Here is a 16273-nt window from a genome sequence, read left to right on the forward strand (position 1 = left end):
ATTTCATGGAATGCCTTTCTAAAGAATACTTGATACATAAAGCAACTCTATGTAAAATCACATTACATGTCATAGCCATTATATGGTTATAATATCCAGCCCACACAAATCAAGAGAAATACTGAAAATGCCCCATATTTGACCTCTGTAGTGTTCCTTATTCACTGTGTTTAGTAAAAAACATACTACTTTGTGTGGCTACAAACTTTTTTCTTTTTGCTGTGGTAACGAAAGAAGGAACAAGTTTTTTGTATGTACTAGTATCGTTTCAAAGTTTAAACTTCTTGGTTATCATGACAACATTAGACTTGAAATATCACTCTGTCTATGTAGCAATTTCAGATCAAAAAAGTTTTAAATTATGGAAATTGGCTCCAAAGCATTTATGCAGACTAACCAATGGAACTAAAATGTGGGAATTTAATTTAATTTAAAAGGCATTTTAAACTTAAACCAAAGCAACACGATGCGGTTAAGCCCTTTTTTTTTTGACAAGTGTGCAGTTCAAAATTTGATGGAAAATGGAGGAAGTGTGCAGTGAACAAGAAGAAAGAGCTCAAAACCCTAACAGGTTAGAAGCAAGGTAATATTTTGTTAAGTTGAAGTGTAAACATGTACGTGGACAGGCCTAACAACGATTTGACAGCCACAGCCAAAAGCAGGCAGGCATCATACTGCTGATTCAGTCTGCCCATGTCATTGCTACCACACACACACACACACAGTGGCTTACGTGTCTGCTACCACTGCAACAGGTGTGTGTGTGTGTGTGTGTGTGTGTGTGTGTGTGTGTGTGCGTGCGTGCGTGCGTGCGTGCGTGTGTGTGTGTGTGAGATGTAGGTGTGTCTGTGCACCTGTCTGTCTGTCTGTCTGTCCTCTCGATCTCCCTGACACGTCCTGTCCTGTCCTGCTGCCAACATCACCATGGCTACACAGACAGCCACTGATGTCACTCCTCGCTCGCTCACACATACACACACATACAGGAATGACTCCAGTACTTGCTGTTCCTTTGATGAAATCAGGGACAACACACAATGTTTCTGCCCTCTGAACATTATCAGCACATATGTGATGCTGCTAGGATCAAGTCTTTCTGTAAACAATGATTAGCTTCTGGAATATCTGGGCTATGAGCAATAAAAATCTGGCCTTAACCTCCTACAGCACACACACACACATACACACACACACCTCCTCTTCTCGCTGTACCATTCATAATAAGCACTGCAGAACAGAACAGGGCACACTGATAAACACTGAGGCCTACATAAATACAGGACAGACTATGCACACGTGCGTGCGTGCATGTGTGGACTCCAGCTCTCATCTGGGTCATTCTTGGCACAAACATCACCTCTCCAGCTCTCCACTGCTTGCTTGGAATGGCAAAGAGGGGCAACACTTCACCTCAAGCTGTGTTAACTTGAGGGCCATCTGACAGACCCTAAAAATAGCTACAGTGTGTACATTAGAGGAGTACTGTGGGTAAGTGAAGAGTTGGTATTTACAGGCTTTTTATTGTTGTGAGAATGCTAACCATCTCTCGAAGGCAGACAGGAGAATATAAACCGACTGCCTACGTTTGGGGAGTTATTCCCCTCTCAGCTACAAAACACAGCTACTGTGTGTGTTGTAACATATCCAAGTGCTTGTTAAGGCCCCCTAAACCCAAACAGCCTGCATGGTTGAATGGAGGACGAGGGGGTGTCTAAAGAGGGCAACACTATCCAGTGTTTTGTAAGTTGCCCATTAATGACAAAGACAAAATATTCCTTCCGTCTCTGTCAGTTTTCATTCCTCCCCATCAACAACTTTACAAACAGAACTGTGAAATATGTATCTTGTTTTATTGTTCTGTAAGTACAACCAAAGCTGTAGTTATAGCATGCCTAATTTTGGTACTGGTTAAGGAAGAGGCGTTCTCCAGTGTGCAGTATGACCACACTGCTGTAGAATGCAACAAGAATGTTTAATGTGAGGGCAAACTTCCAGATACACTCTCGCTACCTCCAACAATCTGTCAGTGCTGCTCCAGATAATGACCTGAGCACTTTTTTTCTCAAAGACTAAGGTAAACTGATAAACAAACTACAAAATTATATTACTGACTGCACACAGCTGAACAAAAAAGCAGTAAACAATATTTCTAGAAGCGAACTCATTTCACATTTTTTGCATTACACTCTCTTACCTGTCCTCATCCATATTCATGGTGATATGGATGCCAAACAGACTGTTGACAGCAGGAGTGGGCAGGGTGAGGCCGTCACTGATGAAAGGCTTGACACCATCTTTCACTGGCACCACAGCGGCACTGGGCTGAGGTAGGGTGTCCGACTTCTGCCTACTATCTTCTGCCTGGAAGCCAGAGTGGAGGCCTGTTGTGGCTCCTCCATGGGCTCCCTGGGGCTGGACACCCAGAGGGGTGTTGGTAGTACTGGGTACTGTAGCAAGCGCATTCTGGACACCGCTATGGGAGGTGGTGGTTATTGAAGGTGCAATCCCTCCTGAAGGCTGCGTCTGACTGACAAGCTGCTGCTGGCCACTTCCTGGAAGGATGGAGGCCATGGTTGATGTACTGCCCACAGGTAGCAGGAGGCCCTGTGCTGACCCTGCCTCTCCACCCAATCCCTGGGCTCCTACACCAGCATTGGTTATTAGAGGCGAGGGGACCTGGCTGGTTGGAGCCCCCACAGGGTGGGCTGACATGGGAAGGTTTTGAGTGCCTGAGCCAAAGTGCTGCTGACGAAAATCCGGCTGGCCAGTGGAGAGGCCAGTGGGATGAGTAGAATAGGCAAACTGCTGGGCCTGCGTGGCAGGAGGAGGCATTATGGGAGACTTCTGTTGCATGGCACCTTGGTGCATGCCATTAGAGACGAAGGTTTGGGGAGCAACAGACTTTACATTGACCTGTTGCGGTTGCTGTGATGCTGTGGTTGTATACCCTGTGGGCTGGAAGGCACTTGCCCTGCTCCCTATCTGAGGAGCCAAGCTGTAACCTTGCTGCAGAGGATCTGAAGGGTGGGGGTGGGCAGGGTGCCCGACGGAGAAACCACTGTCCGACTCCGAAGCCTGTGCAGAAAAAGCACTGCTAGTGACCACAGAGTTAACGGTGGCCCCAAGCCCACTGTCCCTGTCTATACTGTGATCAAGGGTTACAGTTGGCTTTATGCTATCCACAGTCCGATTAACATTTGAATCCGAATCTCTCTCATAGAACTCAGTGCAAGTCCACCTTCCCCGTCTGAAAGGCTCTCCGGTACCATGGTCAAGTTTAATGACCCTGAAACGGGAACTACAGCTGTGAGCAGTGTGAGCAGCACTGGCTGAGACAGTGGCAGCAGGGGCTGAATTGATGGCTGAGCTGGGAACAAAGGGCTGAGCTGTAGCTGGCACAGGCACACTTCCTCCTAAATTATGTGGGGTGACACGACCAGTGCCTATACTTTTATAAGAGATCCCCCCGTTGACAGGAGCTGTGGCAGGCGGCTGGCCCTCTTGAGGCTCTCCTACATTGTTTAAGGTCTCCTCAGATGAACTCCTCTCACACACCCCCATGTCAGCCCGAGAAACGTCAAATATTTCCGACGATACATCTTCCGTCCGGGACTCGTCCGGGTCGTCCAGGCTCTCGGTGTCGTCCGTGATGCTGCTGGCCGCCACCTGAGCCTGCGTTACACTAGTGATCTGGAAGCAACTTTTCTTCTTCGCTGGCATTTTCGACATGTTCACTATCTGCTGCGTCAAGTCTGTCTGCTCCCAGATGAAACCAAGTGCTAGACTAATGTCTTCTAATTCAAAGCTGAGGGATATGACACAGACGCGTACCGTCACAGGACATTTCCATACCGTTCCTCTTCCTCTCTCTTGCCGGAGAAAAAGTGTCACAACCCGGGAGAGACCCTGCGAAACTCCCACAACACTCCCCGGTGTTCGGTCACAGCACACAGACGACTGCTGCTCTCCTCCTCGGGTCTCTCTGACACCCGCTCGGCCTCTCTTCTGTCCCGGCAGCGGAGTTGAAAACAGGCCCTTGTCAAAGTTCTTGTTCAGCAGCTGCCACCGGTACTTTAGTCTGAGGCGGGCCCACTATTCTCTCTCAGCTATATATGTATTTCTCGCAGACTAGCTGAGTTAGCTGCAGTTAGCTAGTTAGTTTTCCCTACCTCGGTACCAGCATGTGCGACATCATGATGTAAACAAATCCTTTGGCTTTCCAAAAAGAATATATAATCCAGCGGTAGACAGAGAAAACGTCTCAAAGTCGCTGAAGTTTTTCCTCTCGCCGTGCGGACAGCTCACTTTTTGGCAGCTGCTACTAGCAGCTAGCTGACAGATAACCACTTTACCACAGCGGCAGTAAGCTAACAAGCAGCTAACTCCTGCCTGCCGCTCTTCTAACCCAACCACTCGACAAGATGGCAAGAGCGAAGTGCATCCTGGGTATGGAGGTCAAACTATTTTTAAAATATAGTTACACATAAACGGCACCACAAAGTTTTATCTTATGTATCACCTGTAGAGTCGTTAAAATTGTAAACAATTTAAAATAATCAAAATTAATTTATACGGTTAAAAAGTATTTCTGTTGCCGTCGTCACTTCCTGGTAACGTCCAAGGAATCTAAAAAAGGTCTAGAAGGGAACCCCAGACCCGCAAAAATCTCGCGAGAGTGATCTTTTAACCCAAATTGTGATCTGTCTCTCGTACTAACCAAGTGTGTTTGTCCCTAAAACTAAGAATATCGTAACCACAGCATTGTCACACTATAAAACATAATTTGTTTGTACAAGATGCACAACTCATAAACAAGGCGAAGAAATCTCGCGAGAGTTTTACAAAGCAAGGGTTCCCTCTAGACACGACTCTTAAAAAAATGTCCCACCAGAGTAGAGGCTGTCGTGTCTACAAGGAAACCCTAGATATGTGAAACACTCGTGAGATTTGTTCGCGTTGTTTCTTGATTGTTCACGTTTCAAAAACTAATTATGTTTTACAACGTGCATAAATTTTGCATAAGATCTGCTTAGATTTAGTGACAAAAACACTTAGTTGGGGCTGGGAAAAGATACAGGTTTGGACTCTGATTCTCGCGAGATTTTTCGCAGATCTGAGGTTCCTATCTAGAGACGACCGCCAGCCTTCAGCAGATGTGAGTTTTGAGGAGATGTAGGGCTTAAAGTTTAGGATTTTACATTAGGATAACATCGGGAATAATAAATACAGTTTAACAAGTATACATTTGTATTTACTGATTATAATACATGTCATCGTGTAAATCATGTAAAGCAATGGACTTTTAAACCATCTTATTTCGCCAGACAGAAGCAACTGTCCGTTTCTGGAAGTATCTTTTCATCTGTTGCAAAATTCCGTTTCTATCCGAGATCAAAGTCTCAAAACATTCATTCTATAAAATCGCAGTCTAAAGCCGCAGTGATTTAAATCAACTGAGTCACAGCATGAGTTGTTTTTGAATGAATCACCTATCTCCGGGAAATCTTAGAGCCCGTATCCTATTGAGACAGCTTACTTGGCATAAAGTTGGCTGCCTAATGCTGAGCTGACAGTCAAGAATGCATTCACAATTCACAATGAACATCTTATCAGTTTGGTTACTGTGCACTCCTTTGTCATAGATAGATAGATAGATAGATAGATAGATAGATAGATAGATAGATAGATTTACATTTTATGCTACTTTCTACTTCTTCTCCGCCACATTTTTGTACTTCACTACATGTATTTTAAAGCTTTAGTTAGGCTACTAGTTACTTTGCAGATTCTGAATATTAATACAAAACTTTAATCAACTATGAAATGATCTTTAGTATTTAATATCTATAAAATGAGCTCCATCTTTGCCAGTTGCAGAATTAAAGTGATGAACACAGTAACAATAATTATAATCCGGTATTATAATATATAGCTATGATTATGAGATGGACCATTCTGCATAATGAGTGTTTTTACTTTGAGTACTTTAAGCATATTTTGGTGTTTATACTTTTAACCTTTACTTAAGTAGGACTCTGAATGCAGAATTTCTACTATAACTCTAACCCTTTCACTGAGCTACTTTACTTAAGTAAATGATCTTACTTCTTCCAGCACTGGATACATGGGCTAAATGCCTACTTTCTTAATCCTAATAAAGCATTTCTTTCTTACTAACTCAAAATAAGGACATAATAAGGGAACACAGGACACACAATAAGTTACATAAGAATTAAAATAAGGGAAATGTAATTGATAGTAAACTAATATCTTTAACTGGGGAACTGTAAACTCAATTTCAAATCAAGAGCCAAATCATATGAAATAGATTTGACTCTTGCATTGCTGTCGCTAAAAGAAAATGATGTCTAAACTTGTAATGCTGAAAGTATTAAAATGAGTTATCATTTGCCAGAAAAACAGACTTAATTCACTTCTCGTGTGTGAAAGTCAATTTTGCCTTTCAGCTGCTTGTAGTCACTGGCATCGGCTGCATTGAAAGGGCTGAAAGACATTAACATTAAATGAATGTTTGATCACTGAGCCAAGTAAAGTCAGGATTATACCTGCCAACCAGTAATATCATAACAGAAAACACAGCACAGGCTTGTCATCTGACAAACCAGCTATATATAAACAGAACTGCCAGTACGACATATTAGTATTTGGCTGGTGGCCAGTGTTCATATCCACTCATGTGCAGGAAGCAGGAAATGCCTCATACATATGGACCATGACTATGGTGACCCCTAAGGGTACAGCACAGAACAAAACACATTCAATCATCAAGAGAAATACACTATTGCCAGTGTTTTATTATTTCTTTTGGACTAAATTCTTGCATGTTTTTTGTCACCAGAGTCCGAACGACATGACACAAAATTTAGATTATGTTCCGAAGACACAGATGTGATGTACAGTCCCAGAGATGAAGTCTGACATACTCCAGAGACCAAAGCTGTATGATTACTGCGCCTTCCTTCAATTGAATTTCATACTTGACATTTGAACCCGTATTCCTGCTTTCGAAGGATAAAAAAAGATTTATAATCACACTGTAAATAAGTTGTTCCACCAGATTCTTAATGGTTATCACATATAGTAATACACCACTCAACCAGACAGAAATGTTCACATTTTGGACAGAAATGACGTGTTTGAAATACAAGTTAAAGAAGTCAGAGTTTTGAATTTTTAATTATTTATTTTCTTTTTTTTATTTCTATTTTTTGTTTTTAATTTCAGATTTTTTCCAGTGGGTTTGCTCACTTTATTTACAAATGAAGCATTGCATCTATGGGGTATTCCACAAAAAAGATAAATCTTTTTGGAGCTCAAACTCAGCACAAAATTATAAAATGTGCTCAGAGCATTGATAAATGTCAATAACAATGACAAACCTCAAATACAAAAAAAGGAAATAAAAAAAAAATTGAGTTGCTTCATTGAGATGTACATGTACATTCGCGCAAGGAACTGCTATGATTGGTGGAACTCGCAGGAAGCTATGCTGATTGGTCAGATTTGCAGAAAAGTGGCGGTGATTGGACAAAATTGCAACCTTGTGCATAATTAATGAGCATTGGTTGTATTTGAATTAACTGTTGCGATCACAACATCACAACCTCCTGGAGAGGCTAAAAAACTAAAAACATTTCTTTGATATTTTTATTTTAGTTCATTTACACAATATCATTTCAGTTCATTTTTGTTTGTTTTTTTCTCCTTTTTATTTCAGATAACTAGAATGTTTTTCTCTCCCAGTTTTAGTTTTCAGTGTAGTTTCAGTTAACTATAGTAACCTCGGCTGTGGCTTGTAACACACCCTTGATAAGAGGTGTGACAGAGGAAACCACCTTAACATACAGCTCAAAATTCACACCGCCATTCATAAGACTGTGATGACTCATATGTGACGTCAGCAGCTCCCACAGCATGTACAGTAAGGTGTGACTGACCCACAGACATTTAAACGATTTAAACAGATGAAACCTTTTGAATAAGAGCAAATGTTTTCTTTAAACTGGATTTACTGTGCCACTTTTAGACACTACTTGTTTATCTGATTTCACCCACCCTGTATTAATGACTTTATCCCCTGATGGTGACTCATTAGCATTGAACATATGACTTGACGGTATTGCTTCAATAAAGGCCATCAAAGGATTAACAGCAAGACAGTTTGTCACAAGATCAACACATGACACAAAGAAAAACAAATGGGTCATAATGTTGTTTGACTGACATGAGTTCTGATCATGTTTTTTTTTACTTACCTCCACCTTAAACGATGTCTTCTGACCTGTTTTGTCTCAAAATCTTGTGACACATTTCAAAATTGAATGAAATATAGCGTGAATTTAGACCATGAGCCAAAACAAGTGGTTCATTATTGGTGCAAGTCTGGATTCAACCACAGATCTGGAGTTTTAAAAGAAGTTTCACCGTTGGACATCCTTGTGGCCTCAAAGTTAAAGACCATATAATCGCAAACGTCCCTTGCTGCATGGGGATCTGTCTTTCATTTCTCTCCTCTCATTTCCTGTCAGCTGTCACTTATACAGTCAAAGATCACCAAAATGACAATACATTTTCACCGTTCACCGTGCCTTTTTCCAAGCTTTGTTTGAGGGGAGGCCACAGTTTCAGACTTTGAAAACCCCTCGTCTATAGTACCAGAAGTAAGTACTCATTATTCAGCCCTTTGAATGCTGTCTGTTGTAATTACATTTTTTAGATTGTTATAGAGTATTTACATTTTTAGTTTTATTTTTGATGCAAAATCATTTAAAACACATTATATATCTTATTGGGTATTCTACACCAGTGATTCCCACTGATGGGTCACAGGAGATTTTAGTTTAGTTTGACATTGAGAGCCTGTTAATTCCACCTAAATACACTTATTTCATTTCATTTATTATGTAGGCTAAAATGTCCTGCAATTTCTCTCAATGAGAGGAAATAAAAAGAATGAGATGGACTGTTAACTCAGCCCAAATTTATTTGTTGTTTTTATTTGCACTCTTTCCTGCTTTATAAGGTCATTGCTGAACAACATTGTCCTTTGAGATAAATAAAGTACTAGTAATCTTTTTTTATATATATAAAATGAACATTTGGTTTGTGTTTAAAATCCACAAATCAGAATCAGAAATATTTCATTGATCTCTGGGGGGAAATTTGGTTGTATTACAGTTGCTCTCATTTAAGAATAGAAATATACATAAGCATGTAGAATTATAAGAGAAATACAAAATTGAAATAAAAAGAATGTAAAAAAAATATGTGCATTACACTGCAGTATATAATAACATATTTTAAGAACAAAATAAGAAGTATAAATGTGTAAAAAAAAAAAAAAAATACAATACATAGTAACAGTGCACAAAATAATGAGTAATATTAGCAGTCAAATAAAGTGGAATAAAAGCAAAAAATGGAAATAGAGGTACTTCAGTTTTAGTTTTATTTAAGTATAGTACTTAAAAAGTTATAAATAAAAATTTAACTTATACTTCTCACAACTGTTCCAAACAAAAGCTGATCTTATGTTCAAAGGAAGAAATTGAAAATGTGCCCATTTGGAAGAAAACTGAAAAGCTTCTCGGCTGCAACACACTGTCAAGTCAGTTTCATTTTTATAGCCCAAAATTACCAATTTTCCTCCTAAGATTTACAATTTGGACAACATACAACACCCTCAGACCTGCAGTTTTAGATAATGGCAGTGAAAATATGAACCCCTGGACAGTGTAAAGAGAGGCTGGTAATATTAGGTTTAATTTGCCAGCACCAGAGATTCATGGGATCAAACCTGTGACCTCTGCCTCAACGCTTAAACCACCAGGTCACTTTCCCATTCTATTTTTTTATTTCTTTATTGCACTTTCATTGCTCTTAAAAACTACATAACTGTGTGAGAAAGGGCAACACAACTAACTTTGGTATTTACGTAAAGTTTATTACACTGCTGATGAACAGCGAAGATGAAAATAGCTTTTCTGTATTATTCCCCTGACACGACTGACTAATCATTGAATTACACAGTTACATAATGTCCGGGTGCCGACTCACAAGGTCTGTCTGACAAAAACAGATTCATGCGGACCTCAGATAAGACAAGGGAGATGGAAAACAACTCAATACCAGTTTGTGTTGAAGGACAGAAATAAAATACACCATTTTTCCCTGTTTTGTGGTGTTTTTCCTTTCCCAAAATGTGGGTCTAAAGACAGTAGGTGTCGTACACTGTACACATTGTAAAGCTTGTCAAATTGTTCCAGCTATATAAATAAAAACTGACTTGACGTTCATTTTTTATTCCTGCTGCATTTTATAAGGAGTGAAAAGACAGATACAATTTCAAAAGATTATGACTTGATTTATGTCAATATTATATAAGTCGAAGTAAGATTACTTGTTTTTTGGAGACTTGTGATAGAAAGCATCACTTTATGTAGTCAAAAAGTAGAGGGCGACTAATAATATGCACTTTACATAGGTGCAAAACAGAGGTAACGCCTGTACATTTACCCTATGCCACAAAAGTTTAATAATGACACATCCATATTTATACATTGTTCACCTCAATAGGCTCACAAGCCATATGATGGCAGCTATGGTTAACCACCCCAACCACCCAGAGTGATAAACATAAAAAAACACTCAATCAATAAATTACATACATCAAACCAGCAATGTGTCACAAGCCCCAGTCACCCCCCCTTTTGGAGGAAAGATCATGCTTTTACACAATGAGAGAAAAGCTCTAGTTTAACACGTACCAGCATTGTTTATGTTTCTAGCATTCCAGTATGAAAGAAGACTTTTTCCCAGAAGAGTGCCTTGCATCTTTTTTTCTTTGTGTTTCTTTTGCTGTATAATTGACTTTATTACACAAGTAATTCATGCACATATATGTTTCCTGTTTCAAAAGATGTGTATTTCAAGTAGTCTGTGAGTTATGAAGGAAAATGTAAAAAAAAATGTTACAACTGCCCCCGGTCTCCCCTACCATAATGAGTTTACATGTTATTTGATTTTGAGTGGCACACAGCTCACACAGCAGTGGCCTTTAAATTGTTTCAAGATTTGATGTGTTTTTATTAGCCTGTAATCACTTCTCACTCCTCTCTAAATGGACCTGGAAACAACTCCCTGTAAAAACAATGTTGCGACATCAGCTCTAACAGCCCACTCTATAGTAGCGGGGCTGTGTGCGTAGGCTTTCCCAGCCCCGGCCAAAGTGTTTGTGTAGCTGGTTGTGTTTATTTACTCTGGTCTGAGGGTGAAGACTACCAGCCTGTCACAGTCCAACATGCTGGGTCCACTTTCAGTGTACCACCGCAGCAACAAGCCTGGTGTTGTAGCGCTGTATTTTGGGGCCCAGGGTCCAGGCCAGCGGTCACTTTCAGCAGCCCAACCTGGGAGACCTCTGGTCTTTAGCAAAGCACTGAGTGCACGATCAACAAACAGACTGACCAAACATCACTCAGCACATGCTAAAAGAAGGGCTTCCCTAGAGGAAAGGGGACAAGGGGTTGGTTCAGGGCAACTTGACCAACCTGAAACTGAAATAATGAAATATGCACGTGAACCTTGCGTATGGTTTCAGGTTTATTGGGCTCCTTTTCCAGCAAGAACACACATTGGCTTGTTAGTTTTGACCTGCACCATTAATTTCCCTGTGTCTGACTGCTAATAAAAGTAAGTGTTAAATACAGTTAAAATTACCCTCACGTGTGTGCGGTTCAAGGTGCACCTCTGTCCCTTTTTTGTCAGCTGCCGGTTAGTTCCAAATATTCACAGAACAAACTCTGAGTTAATGTCTGGTGTATTTTTGAAGATCATTGGGTGTATTATTCAGCTGAGGTATGCGTTTTCATCTTGATATTTTTTACAACCTCATGAATTCCTTCAGAGGCAGCCCGTCGGGGGATTCATGGTTCGGTTATTACACAATATCCTGAGATTATATAATACTTCATGCATGTTAAACATAGGTTTAATCCAAAAAATGTACAGTACAGCGTCTGCCTGCATGGTTGAACAGGGTGGAAACGGTCTCCAAGGACCATTGCAACACAGGCTTAAAGCTATTTTGACGTTTAGCAAATTCTTCATACACTTTCAGTCCATGTTATATTGGAATTATATAACACATGAGTATATTAACTGATAGAAAACTTACAGTGGAATGTAAGACCACCGAAGGAATCATTTATTTTCTTTTGGTCCATTTGGCACAGGATTTACAACGTACAGTGAAACTCCTACGTCAAAAGGCCAGATGAGAAGTCGTGATTGTGCAATGTGAATCATTTCTGATACACCTGCTTGCTTGTGTAACATCTGTTCCCTCTAATCGCCTTGACAGACAAAGACAGGTTCAGTCAAACGCCATAAGAATACATGAGCATTTAACCGGATATGATGATTCACTGCAGGAACAATGTCTTTTTTTGTTTAAATGAAGTAATTTTCAGTTAGAGGCTGACACAAAGAGGAGAGAAGAGAAGCTGCTGAATGTGAAAAAAAAAATGTGAGGATTTACATTATTATGATGAGTGTGTGCATAATTAGAGGCATTTAGTCAAGTCAAGCGCATTTAAAAACAACCCACCTTGAAATGTTGTACAGAGAAGAGCAGGTGGATGAAATCACAAATAAATAAAAGAAACACCGACATAAACATCAATGCACAAAGCTCATAGCTACAAATAAACAACTCACAGGTGTAGGCAGAGTCAAAAATCAGCCACTTAAACTCCAAAACTCTGAGTTAAACTTACCATGAAATAAAATCAGTTGCACAAAACACTGTTAAATCAGCTCACTGAGGCCTCCTTCAAAATGTTGAGTATGTAAGGTTTTCTCCTTATCTTGATAGTGAAAGAATCCCTTTCTCTGTTTCTCCGTAGATATAGCCTTTTGTGTTTTTTGTGAGTTTTGTGTCCACCATACTTACACCTATACACTTGCAAGGGGAGAGTGACTTGAGATGTTTGCAATCTGAAATATCTGATACAGAGAAATGTACATTAAAGGTTGTAAATGGTCAACAATACAGGCTCACTGCCTCTGCTGATCAAAATCCCATGACAAACATAAACCAGCTCATCAAAACACAATGGCAAAAATATGAAACGAAAACGCGAGGTAGATTTTAACACTGAATCCTTTTTGTTTCATAGCACCTCACCTTAATTTCTCCAGAACCTCTGCCAAAGAAACAGCTGCCTTTTTTGCACAATTTAAGACCCAAAAATAGATCAACAGCAAGGAGAAGTTGATATTTCAGATCAAGACAGAGGAAAAATGTGAGCATTATGCATTCTGATGTGTCATAATCCCTGAATTTTAAACACTTTGCAGCTTGAGCTTTTGCTCAACACATTGATAGAAAAATTTCTATATTATATATATTTTTTTTCTGACAGGTTTGTACAGGCTTGATCTCCAACCGCCACTATGTTGTGTTTCTAATTTGCAGTTTGCAAAAATAGTTTAACTTTGCAGAAATTAAATTAGTCAGTTGTTGTTGCCATCTTGAATGCTAAAAGAGGAGAGGCTGACTGAATGATGATCAGGTACCAACAGCTGTTTGGTGTTTTGATGATGGTGGTAGTGAGCGTTTGACCAAAATCTCTCATATATGGATTTTCATATGGGTTAAAACACTATGGAATCTCTAACATCCATGCCAATGTAAAGGACATTGAAGTACGTGGGGAATGATGGTTACATCATTTGAAACAGACATATATATTTTGGGCTTTCAGAAAACATGCATAAATATGCGTAGTATGGACGGAAGGTTACATCTTTCTCCATGTACGTAGCTACCATTTAGTATAACCTGTTGAATCCACTGGACGTGGACTGTGCAACACATCTGTCTGTTTTTATGATCGTGAGTCTGTGCATATTGTTTTATTTTGGATTTTAGATTGCCTGTGCCATTTCTGTGTCTTACTTCCTGCCCACGCTACCTGCTCTGTGCAGCTTGGCATCCCTCAAAAATAGACTCGGCATGTATTCTCCACGGAGCAGAGTGGAGAGGCGACTCTGGGATGTGCTGCAGCACTGCTGGTGGTGTAGAATGGCCACAATCAGCTCCGGTTCCTGCGGTGCAGAGGCAACGCAATCGAGTCATGCCCAAATCAAGCCATAAATGAGCATCTAGGTCCTTTTATGTTTAGTTTGACCATTCCCTTTTAACCATAGTTAGAAATTTCCTTACTGATATATTTGCTTACTTGAATTATTTACTCATTTATTCAGACATGTCCTTTAATTTGTCTCCTGTCTATAGGCATCAGAGCTTTTAAAAACACAATTTGAATTGAACATGGATCTTCAATCAAAAACACACATTTGGTTATACATTTCATGCATTTCATTGCCAATTCTGTCCTGGGTAATTTATAATGAGAGCAGCACTAGAATATGTTTAAATTCCCAACAATCACCAAACTCACAAGAGACCAAAAAACAAGAAGTACAAAGTTCAGCACCTTGGAGACTTAAAACCCTTACAGCACAAAGAATAATGCCAATTATCCGGAAAATGAGGGAAAATAAACACGGAGAAGGTGAAAAAACATTCCTGGTGAGGACAGATTTTTGAGCTGTAATCCTGAATGAGACACAGTGTTGATTCATTGTGTGAGAGTGCTGCAGCAGCGACAGAGGAAAACAATAGAAATCTCCCCTATTCAAGCACTTGGCCTAAAAGATTATCTCTCTTCAGACAGTTTGGTCACATCAAGTGTGTGTGTGTGTGTGTGTGTCTGTGTGAGAAATAGAGACAGTGATTCATGAATGTGAATACGTGTTACTGAGCATGAAAAACAATAACGTATGACGCCCACCTATGACCGAATGCGTATATTTTCACAGGAATGGAAAAAGTTCAGAGCCACTGCAAAACAATAATAAACCAAATCTGAAATCCACTTGAAATGTTTCCTCTTCAGATTTTATTGACGCTTGACATGACGTAATGCAGGTGCCTGAGCAGGGAGCGGGTATAAAGAGGCATTTGTGAGGAAAAGGAGAAATGTTTTCAGTGTTACCTCCCACTCATACCTCCAGGCTCATGATCAGATTTTATCTTGATCATTCAGCAGAATCTTTTTCCACAAATTGTTTTGACAAAAAATATCTTATTCCCAGAACACGATTTGCATCAAGAAATCTCACTCTTGAATGCTAGACAAAATTCCTACCTGCATAAGACAGGTGTATTTTCTATTTTTGTGCTATCTCATACAATGGAACCTTTGTGCCTTTATTTACAAACACACCACACCATGTGAAGAAATAAATCTCAAAATGCATTTTTTTTTTTAAAGAAATTTGTGCATGTTGTTGTGTATATGTGTGTTGAAAAAAGCACTTTCCTTAAGTAAAGGACTTGAGTGTGATACCATACTGTAAAAATACCCAAGTAAATGTCTATCTATTGTATTATCAGAAAAAAATAACTTGAACTATCAAAAGTAAAAGTACTCATTATACTCATATTAGTACTCAAATGGCCCCTGTCAGCATTTTATTATTATATACAACAACAGTGTTGCATTTTAGTCAACTACGGTTGAGCTCATTTTAACTGTTTTTTACAGTGTTGGGTGATTTATTTTTCTACATCCGTGCATCATATTCTGAGAGTTTGTAGTATTGCTGTCGTGTGAGAGTCAACTTTTCACGAGCTCAGAAAAACAGCCCTGTTTTCAGTTTTGTGACGATGATTTTCCAGCTTATAGTTAAGAGTGTTTAGCATAAGAAGTAGGGGAAAAAATTAAACCCACGAAGAAAAACTTTCAGTTTCTAAGAAAAGAATCGAAATTCAAAATCACCAAATTTACGGTTATATCGTTTTCACTGTGAAGAAGGGTTTGAAAACTTGTAATCTTTTTTTAAATATTATTTTTTTAGTGTGTAAAAAAATGTGTAAGTATTCTGTGGGCAACTACTCTGCACAGCTAATGTTTTGCACATTAGTGTCTTTATTTAATTTTTTTGTTTGTTTTGTTTTGGTTTGGTTTTTTCTATTGTTATGTTTCATTTGATGCAACAATTTTTCCCTTTCATCCAAGACAATTTTCTTCTAAGAGAGACAAATAAAGTTAGCTTAACTTTGACCATAAACCTGTCAGACAGATGTAGTGTTCAATATTTGCCTCTAAGATATAGTAAATGTAGTTGTTTAAAGCTGCATTAAATGGAAATACTCAAGTAATTTAGCCAACGAGTGCCTCAAATT

The 16273-nt window shown here is 39.4% G+C and overlaps 1 protein-coding gene across 2 annotated transcripts in view; it reads right to left on the reverse strand.

Moving 5' to 3' along the window:
- tsc22d2 (TSC22 domain family 2) overlaps positions 1-4431 on the reverse strand; it is a 46683-nt gene extending 42252 nt beyond the window's left edge. The window contains exon 1 of one of the 2 annotated variants that reach the window (XM_084723277.1): positions 2195-4431. In XM_084723277.1, coding sequence (XP_084579403.1) covers positions 2195-3729 — 1535 coding nt within the window. In that variant the 5' untranslated portion in view covers positions 3730-4431. The remainder of the gene's footprint in view (positions 1-2194) is intronic. The other variant, XM_084723278.1, reaches the window with a different exon arrangement.
- Between the last annotated feature and the right edge of the window lie 11842 nt (positions 4432-16273).

Source organism: Lutjanus erythropterus, chromosome 7 (assembly GCF_056507025.1).
Source record: "Lutjanus erythropterus isolate fLutEry1 chromosome 7, fLutEry1.hap2, whole genome shotgun sequence".
In the NCBI taxonomy this organism is placed as follows: Eukaryota; Metazoa; Chordata; class Actinopteri; order Lutjaniformes; family Lutjanidae; genus Lutjanus; species Lutjanus erythropterus.